A 16,822-nucleotide genomic window follows, 5' to 3' on the forward strand; every position below is an offset into this window, starting at 1 on the left:
TCTGATTGAAAAGTTTTTGCACATCAAAAGAAATCACCAACAGAGTAAAAAGAAAACCTACAAATTGGGAAAAAATTTTAGCCAACTGTCCTGCAGACAAAGGACTTATATCTAGAACATATAAAGAATTAAAAAGTATCAGGCCCCCCAAATTCAAAGACCTAATCCAAAAATGAGCATCTGAGATGAATACACACTTCTCAGGTGAAGAAATATAAGTGACAAATAAATATATGAAAAAATGTTCAACATCATTGGTCATTTGAGAAATGCAAATTAACACTGAGATTCCATCTACCTCAGAAAGAATGGCTATCATGAAGAAATCAATAACAAATGCTGGCAGTGTTGTGGAGAAAAAGAAGCCCTTCTCTACTGCTGGGAGGAATGTAGACTGGTGAAATTGCTGTGGAAATCAGTGTGGAGATGCCTCACAAAACTAAGATTAGAGGTCCCACATAACCCAGCTCTTCACCTGGGTATTTTTCCAGAAAAACTGAAAACATCATACCACAACAATATATGTGCACCCATGTTTATAGCAGCACAATTTGTCATAGCTAAGTCTTGGAAATAACCCAAATGCCTTGGAAATAACCCAAATCAACTGAGGAATGGATAAAAAAAGATGTGGTATTTTTATACAATGGAGTACTACTCAGCTATAAAGAAAGATACACTGGGGGCTTTTATACGTAAATGGATGCAAGAGACCATACTCATAAGTGAAATAAATCCACATGTGTAAACATCATATTGTCTCTCTAGTGTAAGAACCTGAAAGAGTAAATAAAACCCAAAAGGTACATTAGACATTGTGAAAGGCAAAGAAATTGTTCAAAGGGAAGGAACAACTGGGATGAGGGAAAGGAGAAAAAACGAGAAAAGGAAGGAAAAAATATATGTATATATAAAGATAGCTGGGATAATTGTACTGGTGATGTCTATTGGTTTAGTGAAAGGAACAGTTAATGCTTAAATTATTTTGGGGCAATTTTGCATACTTACATCTGGTAATCTTAACAACTAATTTGAAGACAACAGTATACAATATAATAACCATTGCTGAATTCCTACCATCTTGTTTAGTGAAACTCTGTATTGTTTCTAATAGGGTTTTTATTGTTTTTTATTCTCTTTAATTGTTTGATCAATCTTGCATTCTTACATCTGGTAATCTGAGCAACTTCATTGAAAATAACAATATGTAATATAACAACCATTACTAATTTTTTAAAAATATATGATATTTATACAAGGAGGAATATATTCTAAACACAAAGTGAATTTAAAAGAATAAACCTTATTTAGCATATTTATTCTTACATTTGTATTTGTATTAGAATTTTAAAATTATTTCATATTTATTGCAGAGTAAAACAAATGAATAAATACATTAGTATAATTTTGGAATAAATATTTTAAATATGAGAGAAAAGAATTACAAATATAAAGAAAGTAATGGAAAACCTTGTAATGCTAAATTTTAATTAGAAATATTTCTGTGAATTCGTGATTTTTTAGACATTTCTAATTAATTCCAGTGAAAGGACTTAGAAAAAATGTCACTCCACTAGCAATGGACATGCCGAGAACTTTCTAAATAGTATTCTGAACTAAAAGGAACCAGGACTTCTTGAGAAGTAGCTGACATCAGGTCTGGCAGATCACGTAAAATGTGAACTAGGGTATTTTATTATACCAGAAAGCAAAGACGTCCTCAGAGATTGGGTCAAAGCCAGCTTCAGTAGACTGTAACTCACCATTTTTTGTACTATTTGAACATCTAATAAATTTAATAATTGATTAAGACATATCCTTGACGCTGGATGTGGTAGCACACAACTGTAATCCTACCTATGTGGGAAGCTGAGACAGGAAGATTGCAAGCTTGAGGATGCCCCAGGCAATTTAGCAAGACCCTATCTCAAAAAAAATAAATAAATAAAAACAGCCAGGCATCTACCTCAGTGATTGAGTGCTTGCTTAGCATGTGTGAGGTCCTGAGTTCAATTCCTGGTACCACACACACACACACACACGTCTTAGTTAATCTTCTCATTGCTGGGACCAAATATCCGACACCCAACATTAAGGAGGGAAAGGTTTATTTATCTCACAGTCTGTAGAGGTTTCAGTCCATAATCAGCTGGCTCCAAGGCAGGGTGGCATGGCAGACAGGCATCACACAGGAGAAACAGTTCATGGCAGACAGAAGGCAGCAAAGCAAGCAAGGGACAAGACTACTCTCTTCGTGCCCCTTATATTGTATCAGGCTACCGGGATTAGGGGGGTGCCAAACCAATCAGTGGACTGCTTTAGTAATACTCCTCTTAACCCTAGCATTGCACCATGAATCAGTCACACACTCTAGATTCAGCCACCTCTGAAAAAGCCCCACCTATGACCACCTGAGGCTTTGGGGGAGCATCCAGACACAAGCCATAACACACACCATATCCTTGAGACCACGGCGAGGGAAAGAAAGCATTTGTCTGCTTGTTTGTCTGAGTCAGGATCTCATGACATAGCTCAAGCTGGCCTCAAATTCACAATCTCCCTCCTCAGCTGTCCAAGTGCTAGAATTACAGGTGTAATCAGGAAAGCACTTCTTTAGAGAAGAACGCTAGCTAATAATTGCAGAAGAAACGCAGAATTAGAAAGTCATCAGTTGGCAACTCCAATGCAATTATCAATTTAGGCGAAGCACATTAAAAGATGATAAAATCATTGGGTAAAATATTGCTTAGGAACAGGCTACTAAGCAAAAGTTGAAGGAATTTCCCACAGAAAATCTAGTAACTACAAAGGGGGTAAACTAAGTCTTAACACTGATGAATCCAACAATTCACCTTATCCTGGAGATCAAATGTAGCATTAGCAGTATTAGGACAACCTAATGTTATGGCTGCTGATGTGATGTTATAAAGAAAGACCTATCCAACACTCATACCCAAAATGGTTTACTTGAATTTTGCTTCAGGAAACAATCAAATTCAGAGAACATAAGCCAGGCATGGTGGCACATGCCTGTAATCCCAGCACTTGGGAGGCTGAGGCAGGAGGATCTCTGCAAGCTCAAGGCCAGCCTTGGCTACAAAGTGAGTTCAAGGCCAGCCTGAATGCATGGTGAAACCCTGTCTTAATAAGATAAGAAAAAATCCATAACATGAGATATTCTATGAGGCAGCTGACTATATCTTAAAAATGATAAAAATCACAAAAAAAGCAAAAAGTGGGGGTCAGAGAACTATTCTAGATTAAAAGACTAAAAGTCCATAATAATTGCATGCCATTCAGGTTGACTGACTAACCCAAATAAATAGCTCAAAAGACATCTTGAGAACAACTGGGTTTGAATATACTCTGAATATTAAATAATATTATGGAATTATTAAATAGTATTACAGCTTTGTAGGAGAATTCTATTTTGACAGGAGATGCATCCTGAAGTATTTGGAGCTAAAGTATCTTGATATAGGTCACTGTGAACTCGCTTTGTTTTTTTTGTTTTTTGTTTTTTTTTGGTATCGGGAATTGAACTCACGACCTCACACTTGCCAGGCAGGCGCTGTGCCACTGAGCTAAACCCCCAACCAAGTCCCTGTGAAATTATTCGGAAAAAGAATGTAGAGAGATGAAGCAAACTGACAAGGTTAAGAAAATGGGTGTTATTTAATCTATTCTTTCAACTTCTCTATAGACTTGAAAGTTTTCAAAATAAGGTCAAAATTTTTAGAAAGTTCCTTATTGCTGCAATACACTGCTACCTGAAACAATACGTATGGTATAATTTTACTTTGAACAAAAAAGTAACATGCATCCACGTGCATAAAAATACAGCACAGTGGTAAACCGTTTGCCTACCGTGCACAAGGCCCTGGGTTTGATTTCCAGCACAAAAAGAAAAAAAGTGTGTACATTAGGGTAATGTTAGCTGCTGTAATAAAGAACCAAAAATACAATGGCTCTGCCAAGGTAGAAATTTATGTTTCACATGTGACAGTCCTGATTGCACGTAATAGAGCCGCAGGCAGCTCTTCTCTACACAGGCTCTCCGAGAGTCCTCCGCTGTCTTCAGCGTGTGACTGCCAAAGCACCCAGCCCACAGAAAGAGGCCAGGCCGAGGTCTGAGGCCAGACATTCTCTCTAAAGCAGGCTGTTCACATGCCTTCTGCTCACACTCCCCTGGTGAGACGTCCTCCTGAGGCCACGCCACAGCTGCAGGGGATTCTGAAAAATTCAGCGTGAGGTGGGCAGCTACAGCCTGGCGTCAGCTCCTCCGGTGCTGATAGGGATTTCAGTGGAAAGCTGGGAGTCACCAACCAGGTCCTTAAAAAGGGTCTGAAAGAAAACAGAGCAAACTATTAATCCTTTTTATTTCAAGATCAATGTGTTTTTGAATGTTTTAAGTTTTCTCTCTTTATGTTTGTCTTAATTTTTTCACTGTATTTCTTTTGTAGTAAAAAAAAAAATTACACTTTATAAAAACCATGGAAACGACAGAGAGATCATGTCACTAGCACCTCTCCAGGATGCTTTGTTTCCTCCAAGTGAAACATCCGAGGTCAACCTTAGGTTCCACTTTAACCATTTTCCTACCCAGAGCCCTTCAGACGGACCCCATTTCCTACCACGCTGACTCTCAGACCTTGGCCGGACTCTCAGAGCTCCTCACACTCTGACCCCGGGTCCTCCCACCCGCCACTCAGGACCGTTCGCCTGACCGGCCTGGAGTCCAGCCAGGGGGCTTGGTTCCACCCATGCCCGGCCGGAGTGTACTCACTCCAAGTCCCAGCACACGCCGCCACCCCCTCTCTCTTGATTTCTCACCTCTTCCCGGGATTTGCAACCGTTTCTAGAGTGGATGTGACCCAACTTCTCACTTGATTAACGTTATAAGCTCTTGTTCTGGTATCTCTGCTCAGAGCCTCTAATGGAGTTGAAGACCAAGTGGGTGCGTCTGACACTTCTCAGGTGCCTTCCGAGCTTCAGGATCTATTTCACTGAGTGAGAGGCACTTCGGAGGACAATTCCCACTGGCCAAGTCCTCTCTGTTGCTCAGAGGCTCCTCTCAGCTAAGAAGGGAACATGAATTCCAATAAAAGATGAGTGAGAAATACATTGGAGTGATGCCGTATCTGAAAAATACCCAGCTCCAGGCCAGTCTTGACGCTTGACGTGCTACTAAACACTACATGTTAGTGCCCAAATTTTAAAAATCCAACAATTGTCTGATCACGTCTTTCTTCCTTCCCCTCTGTCACCACACAGAACCCATCCCACTCACTCAGAGAACACAGAACACAGGCGTCACTAGAAATGAAAAACCCACACCAAGAAAACGTGTGCTCACCACCCACGTCATGTGGATGGTGACTTCTGCACCACGCGAAGGGTTAACTGTCGTATCAGTACTACTTGGAAGGTGTCGGAAAACGTGTTCGGCTTCCCATCCCAGTAGCTCGAAGTGCTAAGGTTCCCCCAGTGGCAACTCCTCAGTATAGTGATGGTTATCACAAAGCAAGTTCTAAAGCCCCACACGCCTCCCTTCTGGAGAGCAAACCCTGCCGGGGATGTAGCTCAGCGGCACAAGCGCCTGCCTGGCAAGCACAAGGTCCTGAGTTCGATTCCCGGTATCAAGATGGAGAGCAAACCCAATGGCAGTCAAACAGGATGGAGGTTTTCATCACGGAGCCCACTGCTGCTCTCAGATCAGGGCCTTGGGTGGGGTCATGCCAACTTGCTCACATGAGAATCAGACAGAAGGCTGCAAGCCAAAGGGTTCTCTGTAGAACCCCGTGGTAGAGACAAGTGCCATGATATTTATGCTCGTGGCAGCCCAGCTCACTCCAAAAAAATTCTGGTAGCAAAGTGAAGGGCTGATGTTAGTCTCTCCCCACCAGCCCTGAGAGCCGCTGAGGCTATTATTCCCAGTTCTTTATAACTTCACAATTCTAGCAACCTTAACATGTCCTGAGCACATGGGAAGGATTTTCTGCCTCTTAGGTATTTTCCTGGACAAGTCTGCTTTGTGCATCAGCAGCACCTGGCATAGAATACACGATATATCGCTTTGCTCTGCAAAGATACCTATTCTACCCAGAAAGCTACTTATACAAGCTGCCCTCAGTCCCCTACGATAGCATGATGTGAACGAGGACTTCCGGGCCAGCCCTCTAAAGACACTCGTTTGCACACGCAGTCCCCTAGTCAACCCTGCCATGTTGTCTTTGTTTGACTGTTGAGGTTCACTACCTTGACCGCAGCCTTTCCTAGTCTCAGAAAGCCCAGTGTATTTCAAGTGTAATAAATACACAGCCTTTCTCGGGCGGCAGCCTGACATTCTCTTTTCCTCTTCCTTCTTATTCACAGAAAGCCGTGCCCTGATCTACACTATGTCATAAGATCCACTCAGCTCAGCCTCCCTTCCCTGACACATGGCAAAAGTGGGTTGCGCACACATCAATCAGAGCACGGCAGCGCACCTCGAGGGAGGGACGGAGGTGGCACGCCAGTTAAGAACCAATCTCCTGGGTCTTGGAAAGGAGCCATCAGGCTCGTGTTGGGAAGTAACTGCAGCTCTTCCTCGTCTACTTGAGTCTGCATGTCTTCCGAGCATCTCTGTTCACTGTCAGCTTACCCGCTTTGGACACGATATTGTGAGGTCCTAGTTTTTTAAAAATATGGTCCTTCTCACACCCCAAGGACAGGCACCCCTTCTCCCTGCCCTGTGTCTCCCATCTCCCAGGAGATACAACTCATCCTGTCAGAACGCAGCTACACTCACTGCCCCCGCTCCGTTCAGTCCCTTAATTACTCAAGCCCTTCAGTGAGAGCGCCAGGCCCCGGGAGCACAGTATCTCTATTATGTGTGATGCCAGAAGGGCCACTCGGGATCGTAAGAAAACATTAAATCCAACACTCCTACTCCAGATGAAAAGGATGCATTTTGTCAGGTGTGATCAAAAAGTATGGTGAATATCTAACTTTTTTGATGTTCCAATGAAAGACACCGCCATTAGTCACCTTCGAGATACTTCCCCTGTGCTTTGAACACACTAATCCCTTCATTCTTGCCACTTTCGAAGCCGTTCTGGAAGTGCTCTTCTGTGAGAGTCTTCCGTGGACTTCAGCCACCTGAATGTCTTGAATCTATTCAAAATGTTTACCTTCGCTGGTCACTTTGACTTTGGGGGAGAACCAGAAGGTGCATAGTGCCAGGCAGTAAGGTGAACGAGGGTCCACCATAACGTTTTTATGACTCCGCCGGTCCCTCAGATAAGACTCAACAGGGGCAGTCACCACATTTTTGATCACACCTCAGGAAGACACTCTTGCAAGTGGACTTCGAGAACTGCTCCGGAGAACGGGATAGATGCGTCAAAGGAAGAGGGATTACGCTGAGGGAAATTAATGGCCACGTGTCTTTTATTATAATAAATTTTTAAAATTTAAACATTCACGCTATATTTTGATTGGCCCTTGTGACTTATTTTAACTAACAAGGCTTCATTAGGATTTTCATGCAAACACCAATATTAAACTTCTCTCATATATCATGTAGGTTGAGGTTTTTTTTTGGTATGGCTTTTTGCTTGAGCGCTGTGTGTGTGTGTGTGTGTGTGTGTCTGTGTGTGTGTGTGTGTCTGTGCGCATGGACACGCTTTAATGTTTTAGGCTCTAATTTTAAAAGACAGAGCTGATTTCTTCCCCCAAGCAATAGCAATGTGCTGCTGTCTCCACCTCCATGTGACATTTCAAGAAATGAAAACTGTAATTTTCAAAATTACAAGAAAAAAAGACATGGTTTTAAGTCAACTTTAAATCAAAATTTTTTAATTATTATTGTTTGATAATCTCTAAATATTATTAAATATTTATCATAAGAGCATTACTGCCTGAAAAAAGCCCTATTTTCTTAAGCCTGGATAAATTTAAACCATTTATGACTGTCATAAATTGTACGGCCTGTAGAAGAAATCAGGGGTGCCAGGGAGGGGCTGATCCACCTCTGCAGATTTGTATCTCTTTGGAAGAGGTGAAATCCAGTAGGTTTTCACTGGGGCCTTTGCCTTTGTTTTCACAAGTGAGTAATATTCCGTGATTAGCTAGTTAATTTTAAAGTGGCTTGAGCTGGGGATTTAGCTCAGCGGCACAGTGCCTGCCTGGCAAGCAAAAGGTCATGAGTTCGATTCCCGGTACCGGAAAAAAAAAAAAATTTTAAAGTGGCTAAATGTGAATAATTATAAAAGCCAACATTTATATTATTTATATATATAGGTATTTCTTATAAGTGCTATAGGCACAGCTTATTTACTTCTCATTAAACTATCAAAAGGTAGATACTATTATTCAAAGGTGAGAAAATCTGAGATGTGAAGAACCAAACTAACCCAGTGCCATATAATTCCTATGTGCAAAAGTCAGAATTCACTCACAGAGAGCTGGATTTCAGAGTTGTAATGACCATACTTCAGTGCCAGAAAGAGGTGCTACAACTTCTCCCACCAAGGATCAGCCTTGCCAGATGGTACAGTGGCTTTTCCTGAGAGCGGATTGATGAGAATGGCCGAGAACATGAAAGGACACAAACAAAGGCAGAAAAGCCTACAGCACTTTGTTTAGGATTTTCAGTGAGGCAAGCGGGAAAAGATATATTAACACGTGCATAAGTATGGCGAGTCTTGCTATTGTAACTTCTGTCTCCAACAGACCAAATCACCCACTTCTAGTAACAATTTCTGGACTCTTAAGTATGATCACTACCTGGAAGAGCGGGCGATAGAACCGGGAACCAGAGAAGGAGGAGGCTGGGAGCAGGTGCACAGTTCCATACATAATAGGCAGCGCTTAATTGCCGGGCTTTCTTCCACCTCTTCAGACTACTGAAGGCTGGAGGTATAATGAGTGGGTAAAGGAAGGATAAACAGGGTTTAACACCCACCCAATAGTCTCTTCCCCAGCTCCGCCCCTTCTGCAGTGCCTGGGGGCAGCAAAGAATTCCTGCCCTGGCCAGGGGTGATGGAGGCGGATCTGCAGTGTCAGCAGACACCTGTTCCTGATGCTGCAGCGCAGGTGTTGTGAGTCTTAGCCCGGAGCATCTTTGCTGCCTTTTGGTGGGGAAAAGAAAAGGCTGAGGTGCAGGACCCTCGGGTGAGCAGAGTTATCAGCCCGCTAACGTAAACTGTCTGCATGGGACAGCTTGGGGAAGGAAGTCCGGCCCATATTTACCGCTGCTCCCCATAGAACCCGAATCCAGGATGTGACCTCCATCAGCCAATTGCCATGACAATCTTGAAACATAATTAAAATTTGCCCACGTTCTCCTTTCCGAGACTGCAGAACTCATGCTCAGAAATGACCTAATGTTTCCTCTTTGACATTTCAGAATAATCTTTAAGGATTTCTGTTAAGTCACAGGGTCAAAAGGGAAAGGAGAGAACAATCAACTCATTATATCCTGGCCTTTTCCTCCTTCTGTATCTGAAGGTAGCCTGTTTTCTGGAAATATGTGGATTAATGATTTGTTTGGGGCCTGTCTCCAAACACTAAATTTAAAAACATGATTTATCATCTTGGAGCATAAAAATCTGTTCACCTGTAGATTTATAGAGACTTTTGTATATTAGACTGACAAGGAGAGGGCTTTTTTAGAGTTTAGTTTGTCTTACACTGCACCCAGTAATTCAAAGCTATTCAGAGCATTTTCCTGAGTCAGGAACCTGTGAAATGAAAATGCCACAACTGTCAGTGAAAACAATGAACAAGATCAATACACACTGCAACAGTTGGGGAGGTGCTGGGGACATCAATTTAGCATTCTGTGTCTGCAAAAAACCACATTTTCTCAGAAATTTCCAGTACTAGACTAACACGCAATGTAAAAGAACCCCCCAACACACACACACACCACACACACACACACTTTGTGAATTTACTGGTTGCTGAATGTATAGTCTAGCAAACCATGCTAACATCTAAAGGACTTGGAGCCATAAGGTGGCTCTTAAACCACCAGATCAGTTTTCTGACAGTCATTTATACTATTTGCATCATTTTTTTGGTGGGTGTAAGTGTGGCAAAGTATAAAGCTGTTGAGTGCCTGAATAATCTTTATTGCGCCTGCCGTGGCTATGTTGAGATATTCTGACGCTGCAGGAATCATGATTGTTCGTGCATAGATTTACACTGGATTCTTTATAGAAGGCTGACAAGGAGGGAATTTAAGAGCTTCATCTGTCTTGCACTGCACCAGTAATTGAGGATATTGAAACCGAGGTCTGATTTAATCTGTCTCTACCACATTATCTAAATTTTCTTTTCATTGTCAAGTATATGATTAACATAGGGAACATTTTTCTCTTCCCCTCTCCCAAAGTAGTTCAGATAAAAAAAAACAGCCAAAAATTTAGAAGCACGACCCTTCCCTCCGCTCATACATAGCTTTTATCCTGTGCTGTTCATTGATCCTCAATTACTTAAGGTCAGAAATACTTTCTTTTCATAACATGCTGCAAAACAGACTTGTAGAAATGCATTTTTTTTCCACAACGCTCTAAAAATAGACTCATTACCTTTGTCTTTATTTTTGAAGTTGAAACTCCCAGCCTATTAAAACCTCAGAGGTAAAAGGGTGTGTTGAGCATGGCAAGATGCTTCAGGATTCTTGATGGAGGGTGCTGCCTTTGCCTGGCTTCTTTTTTCTCTGCCTAGCAGAGGTGCCCTCCCCGGCCCCTGATACTCAAGACATCTTTTATTTTCAGCAGAGTTCTGGTGAGGAAGAGTATGAACCAAGACCATCAGCCAGGAAATCTGGGGCTAAGTGTGATTCCAAACTTCCAGCAATTGACCAGCCACCAGTCAAGCAGAAACATAAAAGTACTATGACTCCCAGGAAACCAGCGCAAGTGGGCCCTAGCAAACCGTGTCCAGGTGAGTGGCTGGTTTACTGAAATTCACGACATATGAATTCCCTGTCTGAAAGAGCACAACAATCAAACTGGTGGTATTCGTGAAACCTAGTGTTTTGCAAGTGGCTAATGATCCTATGCAAATGGTAAAATTAACTTCAGAGTCCAAGAAGCATGAATTCGGCAAAGTAACTGCCTGACCACCCACATTCTCTGCCCAATCATCTGCTTTGGATGGTGCATCCTAGAGTTGCTGCCTTTTCATGTTCTTCACCCTTCTTTGGGAATAAAGGCGTTTGGCCCCAGGTATGAAGTTTTATGACTCAGGCAAGAGGAGCTCTCAGAAGCATCTGAATGGCATAATTTATAGCCAGAGGAAGAGCAATAAAGTTCTCTAGTCCTGCGTTTGTCCTCTGCGTGAGAAAGGAACTTGATAAATCCCCCTTTTGTGCAATTTGGTGAATAATTCACTCTGTACTTCTGCTTGGGGCAGGAGTATCTTTATAGTATCTAGAAAGGAGCTAAAACTAACAGAAAGTTTAGAGTTCCTCAGGCTCATCCCCATCAAAACCAACATCTGAGGGAAAACTTGAATCCTGAGGGAGCTGCCCATAAGCCGGGGCAACTAGGCAGAGAGGTCTGCCTTCTGGGAAAGGATCCAAACTGACTGCAGAGGAATTTGTAAATAGCATGCAATTCATTAAAGTCCCAATCACAGCAACTTCCTAATGCTAAATAGCTCCTGTCATGCAACTGCCTGTCCAGTTGTCCCAATGCATTTTTAGAAAATGCAGCTTTCACTCAGAGGAAACACCTATATTTTATTGCTTTAATGAAGTCAAAGCCAAAATGACATTTTTCCCCTTTGATGGTGGAGAGGGAAGCCAGGGCCTCACACGTGCGAGGCAAGTGTTCCTCCCCTGGGCTACCCCGCCTCCTCCCAAACCCGAAACTGATTTCTAAAACGATATCTTGCAGGCAAAGTCCCAACTCTTCCCCCTTATTTACTCAGGGGAAAGCATCCTCGTATTTTGTTCTTTTTCAAGACTTTCAGTAAGAATGAGGCTTCTAACTCAACTGTTTTAAGGCTGAAATACAGCAAATGACGTCATTCTGCAAATACCTCAAAATATAATTTGTAATTGATTGAATTAAGGATGTTTTTAATTGGAAAGATTTCAGCGTACGTTTAAAAAAAATGCAGCTCCACTCAGTATAATTTTTAGCTTTTGTTGAAAGCTGGAAGCTGTTTGTTTTGTCATCTGCAGGGAGAAATCACTGACATGAACTGTTGAGGCTCACTCAATAGTTTAGTTTGTCTGATTAATACAGATGTATTTTTTAGACTGAGCAAACTCCATACAGCATTCACTTTTCCTCCTATAAAACATCAAATTTGAATTACTGACAGAAATACTGAGGTTTAAGCCGGAGAGCCAACATGGCAGGAAGATAGCTTTTCCATCAAATAAAAGATGTTACTTGTAGTAAAGGCATTTACAAACCTCCAGCTTTATCACTAGATTACGGCCCCAGCCCGTGTCCGAGACTCGTGCAGCTGTGAACTGCCCGGGGCCGGCTGTCCTCCCCTCCGCGGTCCTGGAGGCCGACGTCAGTGCCACCGAGGCTACATTGAAGTTGCAGCGATCGAGATTGACCAAGACGCTGTGCTAAAAACACAGCGCTGGTGTGTTGCAGTCCATTCATTTAACACGTGTAGGCTCACTCTCTGACTTCCTCGCTAGCAGAGTGCCCTTTTAAAATGTTTATTTTGAGACACAATCTTGCAAAGCTGCCCAGGCTGGACTACTATTTACTATTCTTCTGCCTCAACTTACCGCCTCCTGCCTCTTCTGACTCCCAAGTAGTTAGGATTACAGGCACGAACCACTGTGCCCTGCTATGCCAAGCCTCTACTAAATAAAAAATTAGATAGATCGGTAGATAGATAGATAATTGATAGATAGATAAACAGACAGATGGATAGACAGACAGATAAATGTCTGGGGAAGGGAATTTGATTTACTGTGAATCATGTGATGATAACTCACATCGTAAAAAAGTTTTTGTTTGAATGTGAGCTGCCATCTAGAACTCCCGAAACACGTATTAACACAGGGCAAATCAGCGCCCGCTACAAACACCTGAGACAGTGTTAGAGTCTCACCATTGGTCACACTAGCCAAAGGAGGTCACACGTTCAAGCTTAAGCTCACATGTGCCATGGGACTGCTTTGGGTGTGTAGATTCATGAGCCCCCTCACTATCCCTCTGTGCGTGGCGGGGTATGCAGTCTACTGGCAAGTGCTTTGGAATCAAAATGCTTGGGTTAGAACATGGAACATTTCCTATTTGCCATATGCCTTCTGGCAAGTAATTTCTCTGTGCCTCAGTTTTATTGTCTGTAAAATGGGAGGTAGAAACAGGTCCTATCAGCTGGCAACAGTCAGTGCCTGACACTGTAATCGCTCACTAAATTATAGCATTATGATATCTAGCACATGAGAGCAGCATTTGGCAAAGGCAATAGACTAGAAAACATTATTTTCCTTGTCTTAAGGTTGTCCCACTGCCAATTCTTTTTCTTTCACAAAAATCAAAGATGTATTTTTAAAATCTCTAACATAAATGCAGGTAGACACTTCTACTATGCTCCAAAGTGAAACACTAGATGGGAAAAAAAAGGTGAACAATCAGAAAGCATTCCCCAAGCCAAAGATATGCTCTGTCTCCAAAAAGACATGGAAAATGCAGGCAGTATCAAGACCCAGCTGGGTCTGATGTGCAACTGATTCAGAAATTCCCCTTCATGGCCAAGGTGAACACTGGTGTGGAATGAGAAGTAAGCCTCGCAGAGTTGCTAACGCTTCGGCATTCTCTGTGCATGAGAATACAGAGTGGTCAGCAGGCCCAGCAAGGGTAGGGGTGCAGGGACAATCAGGGAGCTCTGGCGGCCTCCGACTCCTGCCTGCCCTCGCACCTTTCCCAGCCGCAACCTCGGCTGGAAAAGAGCCGCCTCTCCTCTCTAGGACTCTGAGACCCAAAGGCCAATGTGCTGTGGGTGCTGGCGCCTCCCTACCCCACATCCGGGCACGTAGGAAGCCGCTGTGCCCTCTCCGGCTCTTTGCTCTTACCTGGAGCTTGGGCAGAGCCCGCCCCAAATTATGTTGCAGGAAAATGGGTCTGGATGGGGTCCTGAGAGCCTGCTTCCAAAACCGTGCCCTTTAAAACAAAGCCAAGTGTTCCGAAATTATCCTCACTTATCACTGAGTTCAGCGTTAGTCATTACCAGATTCAGATTTACAGGAAGAGCACGACCTATTCTGTCTTCTTGTGGCTTATCTTGAAGACATGTTCTTGTAAAACGAAGCGAAAGCAGTGAGTTCAGGTTTTAAAAGATAAAAATCTAAAATAACTGTGGTCCCTTTTGGACTAAGAAATATTTGTTTAAAGAGCAGCCTGGAAGAGAGTTTGAGGGCAAGTCCTAAATCTTCATAATTTTCCTTGTAAATAAATTCTACGGAAGATTTTCTCTGAGAGGCCAAGATTCATGGGTTTCTCGGCAAGTCCAGTGGCATCCAACAACTTTCCAAGCTGTCTGCCCAAGTTGGAAAAAATAAAAACAATGGAAATTACTACTCGCATTTTAATAGAGAGAATGATACTTCTCAGTCTACTTTTGCTCACGCTTCTGAGACAGAGAGGCTCAGGGGTGTCACACAGCACAGCATGTGAGGTCCTCCCTGTGAAGCCTGACTCTACCACTCTACGACTTTATGAAAGGGCGCTAGTGACTCCTCTTAACTCAGTTTCCTCACTAGTGAAATGGAGTTAACAGCACGACCTGCTTCACCAGGTGGATGAGGGGATTATGATCCAGGTTATCGACCGGGCCTTAGGCAAAGTCGATCCCCCAGTCCTTCCTCTGTTTAGGAAGCCTGCTCCCATCACTACCCGTTGCACCTGGGCCAGCATCTCTATGAGAAAACTCCTTGGCCGAAGAAACTTTAGTTTGAAATGTTGGACACAGTATATCTTAGTTCTAAAAGCTTTATATCGATCAACGCAGTCAGCCATTTATCTAGTACCTATAGGGAAATTCCCGAATGCATTCAACTGCACCCCTTGTCCCAAGGTGTATGATACCAGGAAAGAAAATTTTTTTTCATCCATCACTCATTCACTCAGCCCTTTCTTCGCTTCATGAAGCCTCTCTGGGGGGCCTGGGAAACAGAAATAAAACACTCACAACCTGTCCCCCAAGGGCTCCTGGCCTAGAGGGCCGGTACCACGGTGCACACCCTGACCGAGGTAAGTCCCAAGTGCTTGTGGCGAACATGAGCAAGATAAAAGTCCTGAGGAACAGGGGACTGAGCCAGGTGAGGCGAGCAAGAAAGATGGGCCCAGCAAGGGGTGCTGCGCATGCCAAGGCCTGCAGCAAAGCAGAGAGGATAAGGAAGAGGGTGTGAGCTTGAGGGGTACTTGAGGAAACGAGCCTCGCAGAGCTTGGTGACTTGAGATCAGCAGAAAGAGGGTCGCAGAGAACTCAGGGATCTCGCCCGAAGAACTAAGCCCATGGAAGCTGCCATAGAAAGCAAGAAGAAAAGTGTGGGTCCCGTTCTGCGGTGCTGTCCTTGAGGTGCAGCCAGGACCGCGAGGTGGAAATGCCAGGCAGCCCATGGGCCCCCAGGTCAGCCGATCATGAGAGCACGCCCCATCGCTAGTGGGAGCGCAAGGCCTCGGAGAGGAAGAGGGCTTGAAACCTGCAAGAAGGCCTTGCCTGTGTGAGCGAACGGAGTCAGAAGCGAGACGGTGAAGGAACTTTGGGCAATAGGAACGGTTAAAGGAGAGTGGGGGAAGGTGATTAAGTACAGAGAAAAACGATCTGAGAAGTAGGAACTACGCCAGGAGACACTGAGGAAGGGAAGAGTGGATGACAGCTCCTTGAATCCTCTGTAGCAGGTCACTCCTGAGTCACTCCACAGGACTAAGGTCCTCCGCTGTAGGTAATGGTCTTCAGCTGGATGGTTACAGTGATTTTAACCACTCAGTTTAGAATCAAGTGGTTTAGCTACACAGCTCCCAAACTGCTTTGATGGTGAGAGCCGTGAGGACGGTACCTCCCTGGAACGCAAGCGCCTGCTTCCCATCCCTGACCCAGGGTTTCCGTGTTAGCTGCGGGCCACGTGATAAAACCCTGAGATAACTCACTTACAAAGAGGCATAATTTCTTTTGGCACATGGCTTTTGAGGTTGCAGTCCACGATGGGGGATCCATTGCTTCGGGATGGTGGGCAGGCAGCACACCATGACAGGCCGGTGTGACGCGACAAACCAAGTCTCTTGGGGCTTGGAAGAAAAAGAAAGAGGAAGGGATCCGAGTCCCACAGTCACCTTCAAGGACACACCTCCAATGATCTGAAGTCCCTTCCGCCTCACAATGGCCCCCGTCATCTCAATCACACCGCTGTGGAGACCAAGTGTTTAACACACGGATCTTTAGGAGACACTGACCCCAACCATAGCAGCAGCAAAATCTCTGATAAAGGGGCCTCAAAAACTGTTTTGAACCAGCACTACAGGTGACTCTCACTCCACTGACTCAGAGCCTTGCTCCTCAAACATTGTGTCCGTGGGAAACACCTTGATGAAATACAGATTCAGCCTCGGTAGTTTTGGGCGGGCTGAGCCTGCGTTTCTAAGAAGTCCCTGGATAGGTTCGTGCTGCTGGCCAAAGGATCACACCTGGAGGAGCAAGGTGAGAGAGACCCCTGTCTCGTTTTGGAAATGAGGAAACAGGTTCTGAGAAGGTAAGCAGTGATTCAAGGTGACCGAGCCGGCGAGTGGCAGGCATGCGGGGAGAACTCTGAGTCATCACTCCATCCGGCACTTGTATTTCACCTCGAGTG

General features: G+C 43.9%; 1 protein-coding gene and 1 long non-coding RNA gene across 6 annotated transcripts in view; one reads left to right on the forward strand and one right to left on the reverse strand.

Annotated features, from left to right (window-relative positions):
- The window catches only part of March10 (membrane-associated ring finger (C3HC4) 10, E3 ubiquitin protein ligase), a 93,135-nt gene that overhangs the window by 34,145 nt on the left and 42,168 nt on the right, over positions 1-16,822 (forward strand). Inside the window, 1 exon segment of the mRNA XM_013503225.1 lies at positions 10,770-10,927. Within this exon segment, the coding sequence (XP_013358679.1) occupies positions 10,770-10,927 (158 nt within the window).
- The window catches only part of LOC102004925, a 55,466-nt gene continuing 42,448 nt past the window's right edge, over positions 3,805-16,822 (reverse strand). For 4 of the 5 annotated variants that reach the window (XR_001230860.1, XR_001230861.1, XR_001230862.1 and 1 more), the window contains exons 2-3: positions 4,834-5,078; positions 3,805-4,344 (exon numbers count right to left, since the gene is read on the reverse strand). This is a non-coding gene — a long non-coding RNA (uncharacterized LOC102004925). The remainder of the gene's footprint in view (positions 4,345-4,833; positions 5,079-16,822) is intronic. The other variant, XR_263711.2, reaches the window with a different exon arrangement.

The sequence above is a fragment of the Chinchilla lanigera genome, unplaced genomic scaffold (genome assembly GCF_000276665.1).
Source record: "Chinchilla lanigera isolate Chin_1 unplaced genomic scaffold, ChiLan1.0 scaffold00077, whole genome shotgun sequence".
Classification (NCBI taxonomy): Eukaryota; Metazoa; Chordata; class Mammalia; order Rodentia; family Chinchillidae; genus Chinchilla; species Chinchilla lanigera.